Source organism: Suhomyces tanzawaensis, assembly GCF_001661415.1.
Source record: "Suhomyces tanzawaensis NRRL Y-17324 unplaced genomic scaffold CANTAscaffold_2, whole genome shotgun sequence".
Lineage (NCBI taxonomy): Eukaryota > Fungi > Ascomycota > Pichiomycetes > Serinales > Debaryomycetaceae > Suhomyces > Suhomyces tanzawaensis.
Window position 1 is genome coordinate 1643946 of NW_017963637.1, and position 18492 is coordinate 1662437.

The 18492-nt window shown below is 42.1% G+C and overlaps 7 protein-coding genes across 7 annotated transcripts; 4 read left to right on the forward strand and 3 right to left on the reverse strand.

Moving 5' to 3' along the window:
• Positions 1–429: 429 nt before the first annotated feature.
• CANTADRAFT_34443 (putative ubiquitin-protein ligase) lies at positions 430–2652 on the forward strand (the record flags this gene model as incomplete). The annotated part of the gene is made up of 1 exon (XM_020208587.2): positions 430–2652. A coding segment is annotated over one exon (2223 nt), but the record flags the coding sequence as incomplete, so codon positions are not given.
• A 705-nt stretch (positions 2653–3357) lies between these two features.
• Positions 3358–5527, forward strand: CANTADRAFT_25414 (serine C-palmitoyltransferase). Its single transcript, XM_020207419.1, has one exon. It carries the CDS (start codon positions 3655–3657, stop codon positions 5356–5358), a length of 1704 nt encoding a protein of 567 aa, XP_020066312.1. The 5' UTR covers positions 3358–3654; the 3' UTR covers positions 5359–5527.
• A 47-nt stretch (positions 5528–5574) lies between these two features.
• On the reverse strand, positions 5575–7290 carry CDC23 (anaphase promoting complex subunit; the record flags this gene model as incomplete). Its single annotated transcript, XM_020209368.1, has 1 exon — positions 5575–7290. The coding sequence occupies one exon, from the start codon at positions 7288–7290 to the stop codon at positions 5575–5577; it is 1716 nt and encodes a 571-aa protein (XP_020066313.1).
• A 141-nt stretch (positions 7291–7431) lies between these two features.
• CANTADRAFT_25415 (uncharacterized protein) lies at positions 7432–8527 on the forward strand. Its single transcript, XM_020207420.1, has one exon. The coding sequence runs from the start codon at positions 7537–7539 to the stop codon at positions 8488–8490; it is 954 nt and encodes a 317-aa protein (XP_020066314.1). The 5' UTR covers positions 7432–7536; the 3' UTR covers positions 8491–8527.
• Positions 8528–8734: 207 nt separating this feature from the next.
• CANTADRAFT_29574 (mitochondrial pyruvate carrier) lies at positions 8735–9094 on the reverse strand (the record flags this gene model as incomplete). The annotated part of the gene is made up of 1 exon (XM_020208297.1): positions 8735–9094. A coding segment is annotated over one exon (360 nt), but the record flags the coding sequence as incomplete, so codon positions are not given.
• A 397-nt stretch (positions 9095–9491) lies between these two features.
• Positions 9492–14210, reverse strand: CANTADRAFT_48168 (ATP-binding cassette bilirubin transporter; the record flags this gene model as incomplete). Its single annotated transcript, XM_020209549.1, has 3 exons — positions 9492–11467; positions 11543–12079; positions 12182–14210. 3 exons carry the CDS (start codon positions 14208–14210, stop codon positions 9492–9494), a joined length of 4542 nt encoding a protein of 1513 aa, XP_020066316.1.
• A 1384-nt stretch (positions 14211–15594) lies between these two features.
• Positions 15595–18477, forward strand: ACO1 (aconitate hydratase). Its single transcript, XM_020207421.1, has one exon. It carries the CDS (start codon positions 15947–15949, stop codon positions 18293–18295), a length of 2349 nt encoding a protein of 782 aa, XP_020066317.1. The 5' UTR covers positions 15595–15946; the 3' UTR covers positions 18296–18477.
• Positions 18478–18492: the final 15 nt, after the last annotated feature.

Genomic DNA, 18492 nt, shown 5'->3' on the forward strand with positions numbered 1-18492 from the left:
CTTGAATATACTACAATACAACTTTGGTTGGGTATGGCACCACATTATCGTTCGAGTATGCTACTAGCGAAGGGCACATTGCCATCGTGTTTGTTTCGTTATTCCTTTTAGAAAATTCTGGCAATCTCCTAAGTTTCAGTCACACGACTTGGTCCTTAGTATTTCGTCCTTGCATGTGTCTGATATCCTTGTAGCTCAAACCCTCTATCATTGAGACACTGTAGTTAGTTCCTGTTGTCCTGGAGTTTAATTAAAAGGCTCCGGAGTTGGTGACTGTGAGTCTCAGGAAAAAGTCAGGAGCACGAGTCAGTAGTTCTCAAAATCGTGGGGAATTCTGTTGGGACACACAGATCATTGTATTGGAATAAGATGGCTAACACTACAAATGCCACCAACGCATGGAATGCCACGATGCAAGGCACCTATGCAGAAGATGCATGGTTTCCTCTACGATTGTTAACTGCTCTAACGGAGGCCATTTGGGAGGAATCAGAAAGTAGTTCTTATTCGATCGATAGACTCGGTGGCATATTCACTTATTGCTGCTCACTATACGGTGTTACGTGTATGGCGATGTCCGTTATTTTGAATCGTACCTTGGTCATGGCATCATCAAACTCCTCCAGAAACCAGCAACTTGCTATGAACAGAAACAGAGGCTTGATGAATTCTCCTGAGCTGGCCGAAGCTATGAAGCGATTGAGCATAATCAGTTTCCGGATTGGTGTCATTGCTATCTTGTTGTACAATGGCTACAATATATTGACTGCTTTGAACTTGCACGGCCATGTGGGAATCAGTGGACCATCGGTCCCATTTCTATACAAGTTGTTACCAGACAGCTTGTTTGCATATGACGCAGAATACTTCAGTTCAACGAACTACATGAAATCCCCTAGTGGCCAAGTTATGGTGGGTCCTACGACTGATATGTACTGGCCGATATTTTTGAGCTTCTGCTTGCTGCTGTTCACTGAGACTTTTGTCTCGGTAGTACAAGGAAAGAGACCATATACTGAAAGTGGAATCACTATTTTTGAGCACTCGTTAGTGTTTCAAGAATTCAGCTCAGCGGGTGCTGCTTTATTTGGAAGAAGCAAATACTACAGGAGACCAAATGAACAGGTATTGGTCCTCGCTTTGTTTCTGGTCCTCACGCATTTGAATATTCATATCGGGGGCCTTATTGATGATAATAAGCACAGACTCATACCACTGACAATTCTTGGAGTTAGTTTCTTATCCTATTATATCTGCTCTATCTTTAAAGCAAAGATATTTGGGTTTCCAGCCATGTTGAACATAATTCTCATGCCACAGGTTTTAGTGGTTTTCGTTATATGTGTGAGTGCATTGATTTTCGTGATCGCCATCGTTGCTCATGGTTTTAGAATTCAAGAGTTGAATCTTGCCAGCTTTTTCAAAGAAACTGATGAAGAAGACACCAATATCTTTCAAGACCGCTTGCAGGATGATTTCTACACCGTGTTGCTTGATTTTGGTATGGTAGCTATCACACTGGCAGGAGCATCGAGCTACATTACCGAGCTTAGTCTTGTTGCAGTGGATGATAGAACCTGGCTCGAGCGTGGTAATTATAAAGAAGCCCGTGAAGCCTTACAAATATCAGAACAATCGAACCAATTTAATCTGGACAAAGATACGGCAAAGGGATACAGTAATATGATATCACAACCATCTAAGAGTTTAGTAAGTGGTAGTGAGGTGGATGAAAGCGGAATAAAAGAGTCTGTCAGTGTTTTCAAAAAGAGAAATCGTCAGTTGAGTGCAATCATCCTCAGCCTAGTCCAACTTCTTTACGGTGTCACGAAATCAGTCTTGATTAAAGGTTTTCCTAATTTCATTAGAAAGTTCATCTTAAGAGCACAGGTGGAAGAGGTTATCGTGAATGATGATGAAACCGAAGCAGAGTTTGAAGCTAGGAAATCTAGAGTTCCTGAGTTTTTGAGGAAGCATATGGTCAGAAGAACAAAGGCACAAATAGATTTGGACAAACAGAAGCTTGTCGAAATTGATGAATTCTCAGAAGAAAGCATTGCAGACAATTATCTCAACCTTTTAAATGGCATGGCCATCTCGGAAATAGACAACTCCGAAAACTATCTTGGCATGGAAAGTGATTTGGATTCGGATTATTCCGAATCTGAGAGTGTCACTGAGATTGTCAGAACATCTGAAAGAATTCCTACCACCATCGGGCTGTCGGAAGTAGGAGCTTTCAGCGAATTGATAACTGCAGATGATTTGACTGACATGATTACTACAGACACAGATGTATTGAGAAGCCACATGAAGCATGATTACTCCAAGGGGATGTTGACTAGATCCAAGTTCGCTGAGCTAGTAAGTGTCAGACAATCGCATCAAACAGATATGGACGAGACCCACAAACTCTTGGAAGTAATCGCTTCTACTCGCCACTCGGCTCCAAAACCCGACAATGATTCCGAACTGCTGATGAGGCTCGACTGTGTTATATGTCAGGTTAACATGAGAGAAATCATTACTTGGCCCTGCAAATGTTTCGCTATCTGTGAACCTTGCCGGTTGAGGTTGGCTGCGAAGGGTATTGAGGGATGTGTATGCTGTCGTAGAGACGTCCAGGGGGTCTCCAAGGTGTTTATACCATAATTGTACATAAGAATCCTCCTACAAGTATCTTTCTACAACGCGTGCAGAGATGACCTGCATTCTTGGTTTAGTAATCTAAAATGAGATAATACAAAAATGTAGGCCAGGTTCACCCCCGGAAGCTTGTTATGAAATTTACTTCCTCTAAATGACCAGGTTTGGCCAGTAGCTCTATCTTCCGAGTGTTCATTTTTATGTCCGATCAGTACCGGAGTGTGCAATCCACCGCACCGAGGTGCTACTTATGGCACGCCTATAATTAGAACTTCGTAATTTCGTTGCGGCGCTGTTTCCAGGCTCAGTGCCTAGAAGCCTGTAAAGAGGCCAGATCTCTGATGCCTCTCCTGTGGGACAGGTGAAACACCACCAAACCACTCCACTCCAACATTGTCTTGAAATGTCTTCTACACCAGCATGTCGCGCTTCCGAACAAGGGGAAAACGACAACTGTCGCATCCAAAAAAAATACCCTGACACAGGCCCTGAAAACATACCCCTATTGCGACAATAGCCGAGCCAATTTCGGATGTGGGAAGTAGACGTATTGCCGGCACAATCCCGATAGGCATGACTAGTCAGGCTTTACGTCCGTCTTCAAGTTGCACTTGGACCTCGTAGTAGCTGCCTCCGCTAAAACGAGGCTTCGACGACGCGTAGAAAAAATAACTGTTAAATGGCAAATTCGTTGTTCAACTTTAAATAATCTTTGTTTTTCGTGAACTACACTTCAGGGCAACTTCATACTCAGTATATATATACATATACAGATCCCTTGATTGACTAGTTAACGATTCACTATACCTCGTTGTGGAGCTGGATTGTGCTATTTATATCACACGACTAATCGTACTCAGTCGAAGCAGGACAACCTAGATCGAGCACCTCACCAAGTACCGACTACTTTCCTTAACCACAGGCATCCTACCGTTCAGTCCAAAGCACCACATCGGACACCATCCACAGTTTACGTCTGAAAAGTTCACCCACAGCTATCAGTTTCAAATGTCATCGCAAGCTGCTTTCAGAAACGGTGGACCCGTCCCACCCGTCTGGGACTTGGTCACAGCCTCTTTGGCAGACACCTTCGTACGGTACTTGAACCACTTGGAAAAGATTCCAGGTGGACAAATCATCTTGAGATACATCAAGTCTTCATATAAGAATGATCCCATCAGATCGTTGTTCGAGTTAGCATTGTTCATCTTCGCTTGTCACTACTTTCTTTCCTCCAAGAAGAAGGAAAATAAAGCGGACATCGTGAGATTCTCTCCCAAGGAGATTGACGAATTATGTAAGGAATGGGAACCGGAACCTTTGGTTGAGGCCATTCAACCATTAGAAAAATGGCAACTAAAGTCTGTCCCAGAAATTGTGGGACACAACGGTGCTTATGTCAACTTGGAGGGCCACAATGGTAAGGTCACTAACTTGGCCACATTGGACTTTTTGAATTTGAACCACAACGAGAACATCAAGAACGCAGCAAAAGCTACCATCTCCACCACTGGTGTTGGTGCTTGTGGACCTCCAAACTTTTATGGTACACAAGATGTACACGTTAGATTGGAAGAAGACATTGCCAGATACTTAGATGGTGAAAAGGCTATTTTGTACGGTCAAGATTTTGTTACCGCCGGTTCTGTGATTCCTGCTTTCTTGAAAAGAGGTGACTTGTGTGTAGTTGACAGTGGTGTGAACTTGGCTATCCAGAAAGCGTTGATTGTTAGTCGTTGTGATATTGAATGGTACATTCACAACGATATGGAGGATCTTGAAAAGGTTTTGAAAGAACTCAAGCCTGATTTGGATAAGCAAAAGCCTATCAAGAGAAGATTCATCATCACGGAAGGTTTGTTTTCTAACACTGGAGATATCGCTAACTTGCCTAAAATTGTTGAATTGAAGAATAAGTTCAAGTACCGTTTGTTTTTGGATGAATCTTTATCCATTGGAATCTTAGGCAAGACCGGAAAAGGTATTGTGGAACATTACAATATTCCAAGAACTGAAATTTCTATTACCATTGGTTCTATGGCCACATCTTTCGCGGCATCTGGAGGTTTCTGTGTTGGTGTGAATCCAATGGTCCACCATCAAAGAATTCAATCCCTTGCTTACGTTTTCAGTGCTTCCTTACCACCATATTCTGCCAGAGTTGCTTCTCAGGCTATCAAAGAAATTAGTATTCTTAACTCAGAAGGAAATTCAGAAGTGATCAGTCAATTAAAGGCCAAGACTCAATTCTTATACGAGAAATTGACCAAGGTATTTGCTAATAGTGCTTACATCTCCATTATCTCAGATTCGAGTTCACCAACCATTCATTTAAGCTTGAATCCAAGCTTTCGGTCAAAGTTGAATTTCCCTCTTCAATACGGTAACACGCACTTTTTGAATACTGGTAAGATGGCAAAGAAGGTCAACCCTTTCGACCAATACCATAATCTTGAATCATACATCTTACAAAGCATTATCGATGAGGTTTTGGCCAGATCAAATATTTTAATTACCAGATCTAAAATACTTTTGGAACACGAAAATTTACCTGTTTCGAACCCACATTTGTTGATAAATGTGAACATTGGTGTTTCCATGGAAGATTTTGCCAGATTAGCCAACGCATTGAATGAGGTAGTTAACTCTGTTTGCTCATCATTACAATCTGAGGCTGATTTGATTAGATTAAATGAGACCCTTGCCCAATGATCGTGCAGGTTTATTTATTATTGAAAACATTCGAAATTAAATCGAGCTTATGCTTTATGATTCATTTTTTTTACTGAAATACAATCATCTATTCCGTTAGTCTAACTCATAATATGTCGTTAAAGAATTGTTCTATAGACACTAATAATAGTACTAATATATACAAACTAATTATCATACACATCTATAACGAACAGAGTAGATGTAATTGGACCTCTACTTCGACATTCTATTCCTAGCATCCCTGGCGATAGATCGTGCTTCCTCGATATCGTGTGCATTATTATGGTTCAAATCTTTAGCGAGTTCATAAGCCTCCTCAAATCTATTATTATCCAAAGCATTTCTAGCTAACCAGAGCCTTGCCTTCGAAGTAGCATCACTTATACCCCACTCGTACTCCTGGTCGGAACAGAGCTTCATATACTTATATGTATCCCCTGTCCTTCCTAACTTCTCCGAGATCGTTGCTAAACGATAACAAATGTGTGGTTCCGTGCTGAATACGCCATCATTGTCTTCATTGTTATAACTATCAATAGTCAACGCTTTCTCGAAAGATTTAATTGCTTCTTCAAACTTATCGATCTTTTCATAGCAATTTCCAATTGCCTGCCACATTCTTTTATCCAAAGGTTGCAAATTGGTTGCACGTTGGTAGTAATAGAGAGCATACAAGTGCATATCCAAAACCTCATATGCTTGTCCCAAACCATACCAAGCTCGGAAGTCTTTTGGGTTAGTGTCAACTGCCCTTCTATAAGATTCAATGGCAGCATGTGAATTTTTCAATTCAACGAATTCATGTCCCATTAAGGTCCAAGCACTTAAACAATTCTTGTTCAATGTGAGAGCCCTTTTGTAGTACATGATAGCTTTACCGTGTTCACATTTCATTGAGTGGTAGTTTGCAATAATACAGCAAGTTTCTGGCCTGAACTTGTCTATGGTTGAAGCAAACTGTGCTAAAAATGAAAGTTTGGACCTCTTCTCCATGACATACAACATGTTTGAATATGTATCTAAGTCATCCAATCTGAGTGGATCGTCCACAAGTATCTTATCAAAGATGCTTTCGGCTTGAAAATAGTCAAGATTGTGGTATGCAATTAAAAACTGCTGAACTTTCAAGAAATTAAACTTTGGAAATATGGAGATAAGCGATCCAAGACTATCAGACAAGGGTATCAGCAGTTGATAAAATTCCTGAAGTATTACAACCTCAAAAAATTGAAACATGACGTTTCCAGAAAGTGAACTTTTCGATGACTTAATTTTATTCATAAACTCAAGAGCATCATCAAGCAGATTGAGGGATGCTATCAATTCTTGCCAGCATGACCAATTATATGGGAACAATTTTAGCGAACTGAATAGGCAATTTTGCGCCAAGGTGTACTTCTTCTTCTTGTTGTAAATAACTCCACTTAAATAGCTTAAAAATGCATTCTCTTGACCAGAAGTATGGAACGCATCAATTTCTTGTAATATTTTTGACAATCTTGTATTTAGACCACTGACCACTTCCTTATCATTGGTTTCTCCGTCCGGCTCAATGATCTCATTGAATGTTCCTATGTTGATGGATCCATCTGTCTCTTCTGTTGCCTTCTTATCAACCAGAATCAAGATCGAGTAAAGTCTTAAGAACAACGCGTTTCCACTTTGACAGCCCTTCAAAACATGAGCCGCTCGGTCAAATTCTTTGCAATTCATATAGGTCTTTGCAAGCAAAACCCTTGGGCGATCTGCTAGCTCCTGAGGGCTCTGCGTGGGAACATCAATTGGGATGTCTATTGGTGAATCGGGTTCTTGGAGGCCATTCAATGCTTCTGCACACCATTTGGCTGCCTGGAAAAGGTGTAATTCTGAGAGCAAAGTACTAGCATAAAATAAATCCCCCCGTAGTTTCTCATTTCTGGTCTCTCCCATCCTGTTTTTTATGTAACTAGCCGTGTTTGGGTCCTTTGCAACAAACTTGTTGATGTGAATCTTGTCACGTGCCTAATTCTCACCCACCAGAGTTCAGTACGATGATGAGACAACAACTAGGGAACCGGTCTATCACATAAAGATAAGTTCTACTCGAATAAGAAGGCACGTCGGGTGAAGTGCTAGTAATAGAAGATCGGACCGTTTCTTTTTATATTTGGAATCCAATATAATAGCCGATAGAACATGACTAGTCTTGCTGAGAATGGAACATCTGGAGACATCGACATGATAAGCCCAGAACTCGAAGCAAAGATAATGGAGTTCGAAGCTATTGCTCAAGAGACCATGGATACCATTGGATCAGCCTATAGTATGGTAGACTTCAATCAAAAGGTGATAAACGGAGATGCAATCGAATCTACAGGAGTACAAGCATTGAAAAGACTGTTCATTCTAGACTCGTTCAAGATAGACAGGTTTCAGAAATCTCTTCGTGAATGGGAGTCCATACAATCGGAAAACTTTGTACGAACAGAAATCGATACATACAACAAGATTACAGGACAAATGTCAAGAGTCAATGGTCATGTGGAACAGTTAACAACAGAACTCGAAACTCTAAAAAGATCGGCTGAACTTCCAGCATTCAGATTCTCAAGACAGACTTTGCAAGAATACGGGGGAAACATATTGGACAGGATTCCAAAAGATGAAACTGGTGACTATCAATCGGTGATCGAAATCGATCAAATATATTCGTTGGATCCTCAATCTAATCTTCCGTTTCCAGAATTTAAAGAGGTTAACAAATTGATCAATATAGAGTACCGTTTGAGGTTGGAAAGGAGAATCAAATATGAAATTCTAGTTCTCATTAAAAATCAAATAGTTGCCAACAATAACAAGTGGAGCGCAAGAGATCGGGAATTGAATGACTTCTTACTGAACAAGTTAGCAGGTGTCATAGATGAGGTCGAAAAGATTAAAGCAAATGAATACGAAGATCTCAATCTTGAAGAAAGCGATGAAGAAAATGAGAGCTTTGAGCAAGAAATCGAAGAGGAAGAAGAAGAAGAAAACGAAGTACTGGAGGAAGAGGTGGATAGTATTTCAAATAACAATGCTAAGGACGCGCCAACAGCAAGGCCAGCGGTTCAAGATGTTGAGTCTGACGAAGAAATGTTGATTGATGGATAGAATATATAATTCACTAATAAAGATGTAGTCATGAGCATAATGATGGTCACCCAAATACGTAACCATTATAAATTTGGGGTAAGTCAAGGATCAAAGTCAATTCGAAATCCAACCAACATTGCAGTATCGTTGAAAGTCTTCGTTTATATGAATTATGGACTCTGACGCTTTATACCAGATTGACTTATACTTCTGAAACAGGCTCGGTTCTCACCTTTGGTACCTGAGCAGCATCATCACCGGTCTTACCACCAGCAATGTATTGGAAAGCTTGGTATGGAGTGTCACCAGCCTTCAATCTGTAGTCGGCGATACGGTAGATTTGGTAACCAGCAACACCACCCAAGAAGAAATTCACACTGGCCAACAAGAAGTTTCTTGGACGGATAACGAAACCAGCCCATCTGGTCCAGATGGTACCAGTAGCAAACAAAGCGACCTGTTGGGTACCACTGATCTTGTCCACTGGTCTCTGAATATCATTGATACCAGCAATAACCAAAGCCCACTTGAAAACTGGGGCCCAGAAATGAACGGTTCTTGGACCGGTTTCAGAGTTCATGAAACGGGCAAACTTTGAAGCATGTTGTGCAGAGGCGGCCATCTTGTGTCTCGGTGGTGGATTGAGGTTGGTAGTGATGATCGTTCGAATCGTTCTTACGGACAGTACTTTCCCAATCCTTGCCTCCGCACGACTCATTTAAAGGAGAGCGGATAGCTTCGGAGTAGACTTTCCTAAAGTGTGATGTGCGCGATGGTAACTGATTTAGAGACTTGCGCCAGCCTGAGGGGTATAGACTGAAAAATTCACCCAAGTGGTACTTCAACGAGAGGAGATAAACGGGATCTGAAACGCTGTACAAGGCTATGATGATTTCCAGAACACCACCGTAGCAGTGTGGCGGGATCAAGAAGATTCCAGGGAATTACGAGTGGCCCACTAGAAATCCATTCTTACTGACTTCTGTTTCCGTTTCATTTTTTTAATTGAACTATAAATGCTAGATGTAGCCTCCTTGACTGCATAAGCTGTAGAAAATCCCTTTCTCGTCTTTCAATAAATTTTCTGGTGTATCGAATTCTTTCAACTCTCCGTGGTCCAATGTCACAATCTTATCACTATCCATAACTGTCTCTAACCTGTGAGCAATTGTAATAATCGTCTTATCCTTAAGCTCGGATCTGATTGTTTCTTGAATAATCTTGTCTGTTTGAACATCCACTGCTGCCGTTGCTTCATCCAAAACAAGGATTCTGGAATTCTTCATTCTCAATAAAACTCTTGCCAATGACATCAATTGCCTTTGTCCCAGTGAGAAATTCGACCCGGATTCCTTGACTAAACACTGAAGTTTAGATTTCTCATCATCATCGTTGCTTTTGGCCACTTCTCCATCCTTCACATCCTCCTCCTCAAAGTCCAAACTCAAGATGTGGTCCTTAAGATGCGCTAATTCTAGCGCTTTCCAAATCTCTTCGTCAGTATAGTAATCAAATGGATCTAAATTCTGTCTTATTGTTCCCTCAATAAGCTGAGAATCTTGGGGGATAATTGAGAGGTTCAGCCTGAGATCACTCAAAGGCATTGCACTTGTGTTGAGCCCATCGATGGAGATATTTCCATCTACGGCTTCAATGATTCTGAAAATTGCAAGAGCCAAGGAACTCTTACCTGCTCCTGTTCTCCCGACAACCCCGATCTTCTCACCAGGTTTAATATTGAAGGAGACACCTTTCAAAATTAGATCTAAGTTTTCCCTATACCTCGTCGAGTAATCTTTAAATTGAATACCACCTTCCATGGGCCAAGTCAATGGGGGTTTGCTCATCTTCTCAAGAGTTTCTTCATCCTCTTCTACTGGCAACTTGGAATACTCTAAGCATCTTTCAACTGCGACAATACTCGTCTCCACTTCGGCAGACAATCTGACAATGACTTTCAATGAAGATGTTACCTGCAAAGCGTACGTCATAATAAATCCTGCCATGGAGGAGGTAAGCGGTGAAGCAGTCGAAAGGGTATAAATTGCCAACGTAGAAGCGGTCCAAATACCGATTGACCCGATAACTTGAAGCCTGAAGAACAACCAACGATTGATCGATCTAAGCATATAGACAGATTTCAAATTGAAATCTGTGTTCGAATTGTTGATAAAATCAAATCTATCAGATTGCCTAAAAGCCCTAATAGTATCAAGACCATTCAAACTTTCACCTAGGTGAGCATAAATTGGGGACTTGGAGATTGAGACTAACCTTTTGAGTTCTCGAGAAATGGCCACATAAAAGATTTCGTAATAGATGTAAAGAACCGATAAGATTGTAATAATAATGATGTATAATGGCATGGCAATTCCAATAATAATGAAGGTCAATATTGTGTTGACACTTTGACTAGTGAAACTTGAAATTGTGTATGGTAATGCAGAATCGATCTTCACAATGTCATTGGTGAATCTATTCATGATTCTACCCACGGGAGTCCTTTCAAAAAAGGACATTGGTGCTCTGATGATCCTATTGGCCATATCATTGTGAACCTTTATAGAAGCATTGATTGCCAACTTGAGCATCAACACCATTCCTTTAACAATTGACATTATACTAGAACCAAATCCAAAAAATGCATAAACTGTGATGAATTTCCAGACTTCATTATTATCTCTAGCCTTAGAATTCTCTTCCGTCCAGTGCTTAAGCCAATAATTACCACCTACCGATAATAGAGCTGCCACACATAAAAGAAAGAAATAACCAATAATTCCAGGAATTGAACAAGCCCTAGCATACTCCAAATAGATCGACCATTTAACTTTTCCTTTGGCAGAAATCTCATTAGATGGCCCACTTCTTAAATTAGGTAATAATCGTTGTAATGGCTCCCACTTGAAAGTTTCAACACTGGCCCTCCTCAAACTTTTTCTGTCTGCTGAAGGTGAAGCCCCATTGACATCAGATAACACCTCGCTCTCTTGTTCTATGACTGTTGTTTGCTCTGGCTCCGGCAAAACCGTGGAACCCTCTATGTCATCCTTACCCAGTCTGGAGTCACTTCTCTCAAATTCCTTCAACAAGTTGAAAAGTTCTGGATGTGCTTCTAAATTAATGTCTTCATACTTACTTTCTTCAACAACCTTTCCTTTTTGGATGAAAGTGATCTTTCCGGCATACTTCAAATCTGAAATTGAGTTGGTGCAGAGGATAATAGTTTTTGAAGCTAATAAGCCAGTAGAGCTCAACACTTGATTGATGATATTTTTTCCAACATGGGAGTCCACTGCAGACAATATATCATCAAGCAAGTATATATCTGATCTTGAATACACTGCTCTTGCTAATGCAAGTCTGGCCTTCTGTCCACCGGACAAAGAAACTCCCTTCTCCCCAACCTGTGTATTATCACCATCTGGTAAAATATTGATATCAGGAACCAATTGACATGCTTCGATCGTTTTATTGTAGAAATCCTCATCATACCTATGACCGAACAACACATTCTCTCTGACTGAAGCGTTCATAATCCAAGGTTGCTGGGCACAATAAGCTATCAGTCCGTGCAAGTTGATTATTGGCAACTTCAACTCGGGCTCTGGACTTGTCAATCCACTTTTACCTGTACCAAGTTTGTTGTCTGAATTCAGAACAAAAACATCAGTATCGGATGAGTTGATATTCGTATCATGTTTCTCACTAGCAGAAGCCTGAATAATTAACTGTCCTAAGAGTCCATATAACATCGCTGATTTACCACTTCCTACCTTTCCAACTAAGCAGGAAATTTCTCCCTTTCTAGCCTCGAAATTAACACCTCTTAACGCATACTGATTATCAGAAGAATCTGGATTGTATTCAGACCATAAGAAATCAACATTTTCAACCTTGACGGTAACATCTCCAATATTCTCTGCTCTGGGTAAATATTTGACTACCTTATCGTCAATCTCTTCCATTAAAAGGAAATCCCGTATTCTTGTAATAGAGACTGATGCCTCAACTAAACTGTTGATGAATTGTGGCAAAGCCAATAATGGAGAAGATAATAAGTTTAACAATGCTAATGCGGGGAAAACGATATCTGAAGTCAATGGAATAGATTCGATCAAAGAGAAAGTTGTAAAAGTGGTAAAGGACACTAAGAATGGAATTAAAATCCAAACGAAGCCTGCAACTTGATTAAGCAATCTAATTCTCTTCATATTTTTAAGTTCCTTGTTATTTCTGGCATCAGAGAGTTTTCTTAACATGGCATTTTCCCAATTCAATAACTTAATGCTCTTAATATTCACCATAATTTCATTGACAATATTGGTTCTAGCATCCTTAAGCTTCATTTGAACTTTGCCCAACTTCCTGACGTATTTTACTAGATAGCTGTTAACAGGAATTAACAAACTCATAACGCAAATACCAGCCAACGTGGACTTCCCCAATAATGGCCACAAGGAGACAATACAAAGTATCAAGTCAAATGGAGCCAACACTAACACTGAGAGATCCATTACAACCGTTTGGATTCTGTTAACGTCCACTGACATAAAATTGATAATGTCTCCAGAAGATGCCTTTTGCCTTGCAGCTGATGAAAGTCTCAAACTTTTCTTGTAAATGAGGGCAGTAATAGATGAACGAACATTCAATCCCACCTCTAAATTGATAAGGACATATTGATTGTACACAAATGTTTGCAACATGGTCAACAAGAACATTGACATCGAAATAAGAAAACCTTTCAATATAACGGGGTGCTCCTCGTCAAAATGTTGAATGAATATCCTTAATAGTTGAGGCTGTACGAAGGTTAAAACCTTACTGCCGAATTCGAAAACAAACGAGTATAGGATTAAGAGGCCAAACGCCTTGATTAACAGTACAAGTAGAGAAGCATTGTCCTTGTTCGATGAGGATAAGCTCTTTGAGGTTTCGGTAGTGTCCCAGAATTTCATTAGTCTCTTTGCTGCTACCTCTGTGCTGAGCTTGGCGGGGGAGTTTGGGAGATCCACTTGGTCAATGGTCTGAGTCTCGTAGCTTCGCATGATCATGGCATTCATCCACGTGAATGTCAACCTATCGATGACATTTGGTGTTTCCAACTCATTCTTTTTATCCTCGGATACATACTTGAAGATCAACTCGTGTGATGGGGTCCAGTATCCATATTCCAAAACAAATATGGCTAACGAAAGTACTATAAGTAAAACTTCGGAAACGAAAACAGCACTTGGATTATCTCTCAGCTTGAAAATCACCCAGTTCGTGTAGGTATCTTGGTACACCAAAACGGCCTCGACAAGGGTAATCAACGGCCAGAAAGAAATTAATAAGTCCGAAGGGACAGGACTGTGACAGACTTCAAGGAGGTGCAACGGCACAATCAGAGCCCACGAGTTGATGAACAAGAGGTTGAAAGCAAAGAGCTTGGTGTCTGCAAATCTCTCGTGGATGCTGAGGTAGGAGGTAAGATATATCAAAGTGATTGAGTGCAAGATCACAAACGATAGTCTCACGTAGTGCAAGAGACCCGTGCTCTTAGGTAAGTAGTTTCCATATCTAGGAGATGTGAGGATCCTTCGCAAGGATAGTATTCCTCCAGCGATGTACGCTATGGCAAGCGCTGCCACTAGTAAAGTAATGAAGCATGGATTGAACGCATTCTCGTTTGGCACTAACGGAGATGCTACACTCTTATAACCACATATGATGGTGGGATATTTCGGTGACATGGAAAACGCCCCACAAGATGATAGAATTGCAATTGAATTGGCCTGGAAACAGAGCTTTATATAATGGCAAATCAGTGGAGGCTATTGGTGCAAATGGCAAATGGCAAATGGAGATTTTCTCAAAAGCAATGTACGTAATCACCGAGTCTTATCTGAATAATGCGAATTTGGCTCAACCACTTAGGCTTAGGCTTCGAAAGTGCCACAGCAGTGTGGCACCAACAGACGAGCCCGCCACAGGGATATTGGCAGAACCACTGAAGGCTCAAATTTGTTTTGTAGAGATAGCATAGTGGAACGCATCGAAGAAGCAAGCCATTGGTAGTGAGAGTTCAGCACAGAATAACGCCGGTAATGGAACAATTATGCGAACACTGAACAGACGGACGAATATTTAGGCAGGGAACTCAAAGTTACTTTTGGGAATGTAACCCATCATTCTGATTAAGGTTTTGTACGGCTCCAATATGATATACTTAACCTTTGTTGAGAGTGTGGACTGGTAGCGGCTACATCCGAAAGCTCAAGCTATATGACAGCCTTTCCTCTCACCACCCTAGTCAGAGCGGCTTGAGCGCTGGTTTTACGAGTACGAGGTGAATTGGGTGCAAATTTGGGACCGAATGTCATCTTGGCGAGGTGATTCACTAAATTTAATTTTTATAGTATTTATCCAAATCGGGTGATTTCATAAGCCTGGATATCTGAACAAGACCAGTCATTCGAAGATCAGCATTTTTAATTGTTTTTGCTGAAAAGTTCCAATATTGCGTACAGATACCACTTGCTTTAGTTTCATCAAAATAATTCAAAGGATGCCAAATTCGAAAGTGAGCAGGCACACAACTTTTGAGCTTTTTCAGACCAGTCTTGGCCAGTAGCTATGACAAGAAAGGTGCTTACGCTGGAATTGGGCCATACACCGAGGCACGTGATCCAGAAAGAGCCCTGTCCCCGGCCCAAAGGTTCACTGCCGTACTTTACGAACACATGCCAGACACTCGGAAGTCACGTGACTAGCACCTGGATCAGGAAGAACGAAATTCCGAGGTCCAGTCGCGCGGTCGGCTCCGTGGGGTCCATGCCACGCACCATCCCCACCGGCTTATCTGGCTTTATTACACCAATAATACGGCAAATGCATCACGTGGCCTCTTCTTGCATGCCCATGTTGGGGCTACGACGATCGGATCCGAAGAATGGCCCTCTCCAAGTCATGCTTCGTGGCCCCAGCCACGTCCATGGCCAGGGCCCCGGTTGCCAGGGTTGTATTGCCGGCCGAGGATGTGTGATGTTATGAGAAAATGAGAAGTCGGGGTTCACCGCACGCCGGATCCGAAGTTTATAACCCAATCATGGCGCGAGTAATTGGACGGAAAATGTTCGGAGTTGCACCGTGTTTTCTCCAGATTTCGCTGCATGCAGGATATCACCTGAAAATTTTGCTTTCCGAGCTAGCCTGGGTGGGCACGGATGGACTGGCTGGGGGTGCCAGCGGCCAGCTGAGGCAGCTTCACTTAGCAGACAGTGTAGACAGTGCCATGTGTTGGTGACCACGCTCTTTCCTTCTTTTTCCCGCAAGAATTGGTGAAATTCTTCCCTCCCCCTCACCCTCGGAAGTTTGTATTATAAATTTCTGGCTTGTCATTGGCTACCCCCACCGACAATGATCCCCTGTTATAAAAACACCGCTCCATCCTCGTTAGGGAATTTTCTCTTTCCTCTCCACTGACAAAATGTTATCTGCCAGAACTGCCTTGAGAGCTCCACGCTCGATCCGTGGTTTAGCCACCTCCGGCTTGACCAAGGATTCCCAAGTTAACCAAAACTTGTTGGAAACCCACTCCTTCATCCAATACAAGAAGCAATTGGAAAACGTCAAGATCGTCAAGGAAAGATTGAACCGTCCTTTGACCTACGCTGAAAAGTTGTTGTACGGACACTTGGACGACCCTCACGGTCAAGACATCCAAAGAGGTGTCTCCTACTTGAAGTTGAGACCAGACCGTGTCGCTTGTCAAGATGCCACCGCTCAAATGGCCATCTTACAATTCATGTCTGCCAACTTGCCACAAGTCGCTACCCCATCCACCGTCCACTGTGACCACTTGATCCAAGCTCAAGTTGGTGGTGTTAAGGATTTGGCCAGAGCCATCGACCTTAACAAGGAAGTCTTCGACTTCTTGTCTTCTGCCTGTGCCAAGTACAACTTAGGTTTCTGGAAGCCAGGTTCGGGTATTATCCATCAAATCATCTTGGAAAACTACGCTTTCCCAGGTGCTCTTTTGATTGGTACTGACTCCCACACTCCAAACGCCGGTGGTTTGGGTCAATTGGCTATTGGTGTCGGTGGTGCTGACGCTGTCGATGTCATGGCTGACTTGGCTTGGGAATTGAAGGCTCCAAAGATCATTGGTGTTAAGTTGACCGGTAAGATGTCTGGTTGGACTTCTCCAAAGGATATTATCTTGAAGTTGGCTGGTATCACCACCGTCAAGGGTGGTACCGGTTCCATCGTCGAATACTTCGGTTCCGGTGTTGAGACCTTCTCCTGTACTGGTATGGGTACCATCTGTAATATGGGTGCCGAAATTGGTGCTACCACCTCCGTTTTCCCATTCAACCCATCCATGGTTGACTACTTGAACGCCACTGGTAGATCTGAAATCGCCGAGTTCGCCAACATCTACAAGAAGGAATACTTGTCTGCTGATGAAGGTTGTGAGTACGATGAAGTCATTGAAATTGACTTGAACACCTTGGAACCACACGTCAACGGTCCATTCACCCCAGATTTGGCTACCCCAATCTCCAAGATGAAGGAAACCGCTCTTGCCAACAACTGGCCAATGGAGGTCAAGGTTGGTTTGATTGGTTCTTGTACCAACTCTTCTTACGAAGACATGACCAGAGCTGCTTCTATCATCAAGGACGCTGGTGCCCACGGTTTGAAGGCTAAGTCCATCTACACCGTCTCCCCAGGTTCCGAACAAGTCAGAGCCACCATTGCCAGAGATGGTCAATTGAAGACCTTCGAAGACTTCGGTGGTGTTGTCATGGCTAACGCCTGTGGTCCATGTATCGGTCAATGGGACAGACAAGACATCAAGAAGGGTGACAAGAACACCATTGTTTCCTCTTTCAACAGAAACTTCACTGCCAGAAACGATGGTAACCCAGCCACCCACGCTTTCGTTGCTTCCCCAGAAATGACCACCGCTTACGCCATTTCTGGTGACTTAGGTTTCAACCCAATCACCGACACCTTGGTGGGTGCTGACGGTAAGGAATTCAAGTTGAAGGAACCACAAGGTGTTGGTTTGCCACCAAACGGTTACGATGCTGGTGAAAACACTTACCAAGCCCCACCAAAGGACAGATCTACTGTTTCCGTTCAAATTAACCCATCTTCCGACAGATTGCAAAAGTTGACTCCATTCAAGCCATGGGATGGTAAGGATGCTACCAACATGCCAATCTTGATTAAGGCTGTTGGTAAGACCACCACTGATCATATTTCTATGGCTGGTCCATGGTTGAAATACCGTGGTCACTTGGAAAACATTTCCAACAACTATATGATTGGTGCCACCAACGCTGAAAACGGTGAAGCTAACAACGTTAAGAACCTTTACACTAGTGAATACAAGGGTGTCCCAGACACTGCTGCTGACTACAGAGATGCTGGTAAGAAGTGGGTTGTTATCGGTGACGAAAACTTCGGTGAAGGTTCTTCCAGAGAACACGCTGCCTTGGAACCAAGATTCTTGGGTGGTTTCGCCATCATTACCAAGTCTTTCGCTCGTATTCACGAAACCAACTTGAAGAAGCAAGGTTTGTTGCCATTGAACTTCGTTGACGTTGCTGACTACGACAAGATCCAACCAGAAGACACTGTTGACTTGCTCGGTTTGACTGAATTGGCTCCAGGTAAGAACGTTACCTTGAGAGTCCACCCAAAGAACGGTGACGCTGCTTGGGATGCTCAATTGTCTCACACCTACAACGCTGAACAAATTGAATGGTTCAAGTACGGTTCCGCTTTGAACAAGATGGCTGCCGTTGCTGCTGAAAAGAAGAACTAAACGATCCAATTGTAATATCTCATTGTCGTTTACTTTTTTCCAATATCCATAGTAATTCATAACGGTCAAAAAGGTAAATGAACGGAGTAGTTAACGCTATTCATTATTTATTCATGTTATGTCCAACTGTTGTTGTCGCTTAGTTTATAGTTATTCTTCATAAAATGCACAACATTTTGTAATAAACCAATTGTAGG

Coding starts and splice junctions, on each gene's coding strand:
- CANTADRAFT_25414 (XM_020207419.1), top strand. CDS start 3,655: ATGTCATCGCAAGCTGCTTTCAGAAACGGTGGACCCGTCCCACCCGTC.
- CANTADRAFT_25415 (XM_020207420.1), top strand. CDS start 7,537: ATGACTAGTCTTGCTGAGAATGGAACATCTGGAGACATCGACATGATA.
- ACO1 (XM_020207421.1), top strand. CDS start 15,947: ATGTTATCTGCCAGAACTGCCTTGAGAGCTCCACGCTCGATCCGTGGT.